Genomic DNA, 4,099 nt, shown 5'->3' with positions numbered 1-4,099 from the left:
TAGAACTATTTATAATTTCAGAAAAAGTATTTGAATTACAAAGCAAGAAAAAAGAAAGAAAAAAACTCTAAAATATGCGCACAATAACGCCTTGTACATGTTATAATTCTTCTCAAATTCTTAAAGATTTTTCTGATATTGATAATTTTTTGATAACATAACTAAAATTCTTAATTTAAAATATAAAAAAGTAATACTCCCTTCATTTAAAAATGTACAGTATTTTTTAAGAAGTTGGATGTTCAAAAATATAAGACATTTTTAATCTTTCAGAGTGTAATAATTACCTTTTTTAAAGTATCCCTGATGACATTATATTTATTGTAGGATATTTAAAAAGAATAAATATAAAAAGATAGGGTTAATTAAAAAATAAGTAACTAATTACTTTATTGACGGTCAGATTCAGTTAAAAATATCTTGCATTTTTTAATGGAGAGAGTAATCTAACACACACACACACACAAATGTCAATTATTAATTTAATTTAAGTAATAACTATTTTTTTCTGATAATAAATGGAGCAAAATAAGCAATTATAACTTTCTCATGAAAATTTTTTATTCATTAAAATCCAAGAGTTGTAAATATTCAAGAATACTTTAATTTAAGTAATAATTACTTTTCTTTTGGCAATAACTAAAATGAAACAAGATATTAGAACTTTTTTTGTATAAATTTTGTATTCATTGAAATTTAAATATTATAAATATTTATGACTATTTTAATTTAAACAATCACTGCTCTCCTTCTGTTAATGACTAAAATAAAATAAACAGTTACAATTTTTCTATGTAAATTTTTTATTCATAAATTTTTAGTATTGTAAATATTTATAACTAATTTAATTTAAGTAAGAATTGTTTTTAGAAATAACTAAAACGAATCAAACAATTATTATTTTAATTTCAATTATTAATGTTACAAAGGTAGCAAGGAACTTAAAAAAAAATATTTCACAATACCTTATTATAATTTACATATCAAAAACAATTTCTTTCATTTTTCAAAAAAATAACGATGGAGTACTTGCTTTTTTTAATAGGGTTAATGAATAAATATGATTTTAAATTCTTTTTCTAAAATCACCCTAAATTTTAAACTCTTAAAATATATAAAATGAATTTTAAATTTTTAAATTTATAATAAAATAAATTTTGATCGTTAATTTTTTTTAAAACTGTTACTGCCCACACAGTGTTAAAAATAAATTTTAAATAGTTAAATTTGTAGGAAAATAAATTTTAAATAGTATCTACATAATAGTAATGATATTAAAAAATTAATAATTAAGTTTATTTTATTATAAATTTAAAATTTATTTTATATATTTTAAGAGTTTAGTATTAAAAAATTTTTTAAATAATAATTCAGAATTCTATTTATTCATTAACCCTTAATAAGGTTGTTTATTATTATTATTATTATTATTATTATTATTATTATTATTATTATTATTATTATTATTATTATTATTATTTATTATTGTTGTTGTTGGGGAGTGTGACCATCCGACCGTCACCGCAGTTTTCTTTACATAAGGAAGCGACAAGAATGAATCAGAGCGAAATCTGTACATATTCGATATTTCATTTCTCACTCAGAGTCAGACATGGCGAGATTTGGGACTTCTCTACTGCTTCTGAACCTCCTCATCATTATTCACACCTCCGAATCCGCCACAGCAAGACCTTCCAATTCCAACCCAACAACAGACTTCATCAAATCCTCTTGCAGAGCCACTCGCTACCCTGTTCTCTGCGTTCAATGCCTCTCCGGCTACGCAACCGTGATCCGCCATAGCCAGCGACAACTCGCCATCACTGCTCTCTCCGTCAGCATCTCCAGAACCCAATCATGTGCCTCCTTCGTCCACAATCTCGGCCAAGCAACCAGAATCAAAAAGTCCAGAGAACACAGAGCCGTTCAAGACTGCATCGAGAACATGGCTGATAGCCTGGACCGTCTTCGCCGATCGGTTCATGAGCTTGGCCGAACCGGTCAAGCCGGTGGTCAGGAGTTCGTGACGCATATGAGCAACGTTCAGACTTGGGTTAGTGCTGCTCTCACTGACCAAGACACGTGTCTTGATGGCTTTGCTGGTCCTCGTTTTGATGAGAATCTCAAGGCTAATATTAAGCTAAGGGTTGTGAATGTTGCTCAAGTCACTAGTAATGCACTTGCTCTGGTTAATCGCTTCGCTTCAAGTTCAAGTCATCGAAAAAGTTAAGAGTTTTTTATGGGAATCTTGTGATGAATATATTCGAGCTTTATAAACTGAGGTTTTGGGTTTTTCAAGGTTTTGATTTCCTGTTTGATGTATGTGTTTTTGTTGTTTGTAGTGTTCTGTTTTACTTTTGTTGTAATAGTAGATCTTCAGCTTCAAGGCTTGTTTCTTAGTTCAGTGACTATGAATTAGTTGTTTTGCTTTTGTTGTCATCCTTTCGGCTTGTTTATTTTGAAGTTTCCTTTTGGTCTGGGAATCATGAACTTTCTCTGCTTTCAAGGCGACTGAATCTGGTCTCGCAGTGGATTTCCTATGTCACAGTCCACAGACAATCTTAATTTAAAGGATAATTAATAATTATGATTATTATTTGGATGAACATCAACAGAAAAAGTGAAAAACCTCTCAACGGTATGAATTTCACATGGGTTGGAAAGGAACGAGAGCTCAACTTATTTTCATGTGATCCGAGAATATTTCAACTTAACTCAAATCATGTGGGTTGGTAAGAGATGAAAACCCAAGCTAGTTCAGCTCAATTTAAATCAGGCATATATGAGGGGGCTTGAATATGATTTTTGGAAAACAAATTTTAATTTTTACGTTAAATTTAATTATTGTTATTAGAATACTTAAAAAATATAGAATACCAATTTTTTTATGAAAATTTTAAGTTTCAAATTTTAAAAATTAAAATTAAAATACATTTTCAATATTATTTTAAGACATTTTACAAATTAAAAATAATATAAATATTTTAAATTTTATAAGAAAAAATATATATAATAATATACTTAAATATATAGTTTGTCACTGTAAAATGAAAATGGGAGAATGACATATAAGCCTGAAGAGATCAATTAATTTAAATTAAGTCTTACCTAATTTTAAAGTGCAAAATTTTATGAATTTACAAATTTAACATTCAATTTTGATGAATTTATAATTTTTTTTAAATTTTAATATAATTTAAAAATAAATAAATTTTTTTATATTAAAATTTAAAATACAAATTATAAATTTATTATAATAAAATTAAAATTTAATATTAAATTTATAAATTTTTGAAACTTGACACCTTGAAACTTGGTTTGATTTAATTTAAATTAATGGATTCTTGTACCTTTATGTTATTTTTCCGATGAAAGTTTAGATGATTAGGATGAACATGAACTACAAAACCTCTCAAAATAGAGTATGATCAGGCTACCTGGAAAACGCAGAAAACTGGTTAAAGAAGATAGGGTCCACACTCCACACAAGGGGTAGAGTAATTAATTAATGGAAAAATAGCACTGCGCTGCACATAGTTAATACTTAATGTTATGTTCCTACTTTTGAGTCTCGAAAAGAAAGAATGAAAGAAACGTTTGTGATATTCGAGACTTGCTGCCCGATGCGAAAGCACAAAAAAAGGTTAAAAATTTGTATAAATGGAATAGTCGGAATTTTTTTAAATTAAAATATAATTTTAACCCTAATTTTAATTTGAAGATTTAATTTTATAGAGTATTATTTTAATCATTAATTTTAATGTTGTTAATTTTAAATTATTATTTTTTATATTTATTATTATTATTTTTAAAAATATTAAATTAAATATGTAAATATTTAAGAATATTTTGTTAATATTTAAAATTTAAATATAAAAATTTGTTAGGATAAAATTAACAATATTATGATTAAAGGATTAAAAAAACACTTCATAAAATTAAAGAATTAAAATAAAATATTATATAAAATTAAAAAATTAAATGTGTGCTTTAATTTTTTTTAAATATCATTAAGTTGAGGTAGGTAATCAAAGTTATGAATTAAAAATGAGAGAATATTTTATGTTTTTTAAAGTATTCTCTCCATTTAAAAATATAA

At 25.7% G+C, this 4,099-nt stretch overlaps 1 protein-coding gene across 1 annotated transcript; it reads left to right on the top strand.

The window, feature by feature from the left end:
* The first annotated feature begins 1,509 nt into the window (after positions 1–1,509).
* LOC129310311 (21 kDa protein-like) lies at positions 1,510–2,439 on the top strand. Its single transcript, XM_054952127.1, has one exon. It carries the CDS (start codon positions 1,613–1,615, stop codon positions 2,228–2,230), a length of 618 nt encoding a protein of 205 aa, XP_054808102.1. The 5' UTR covers positions 1,510–1,612; the 3' UTR covers positions 2,231–2,439.
* The last annotated feature ends 1,660 nt before the right edge of the window (positions 2,440–4,099 follow it).

This window comes from Prosopis cineraria, unplaced genomic scaffold, assembly GCF_029017545.1.
Source record: "Prosopis cineraria cultivar Desert tree isolate PC_DT_omini unplaced genomic scaffold, ASM2901754v1 PC5, whole genome shotgun sequence".
Taxonomy (NCBI): Eukaryota; Viridiplantae; Streptophyta; class Magnoliopsida; order Fabales; family Fabaceae; genus Prosopis; species Prosopis cineraria.
Note: the sequence above shows the minus strand (reverse complement) of the source record. Positions and strands in the feature narration are given on the sequence as shown.

Coding starts and splice junctions, on each gene's coding strand:
- LOC129310311 (XM_054952127.1), top strand. CDS start 1,613: ATGGCGAGATTTGGGACTTCTCTACTGCTTCTGAACCTCCTCATCATT.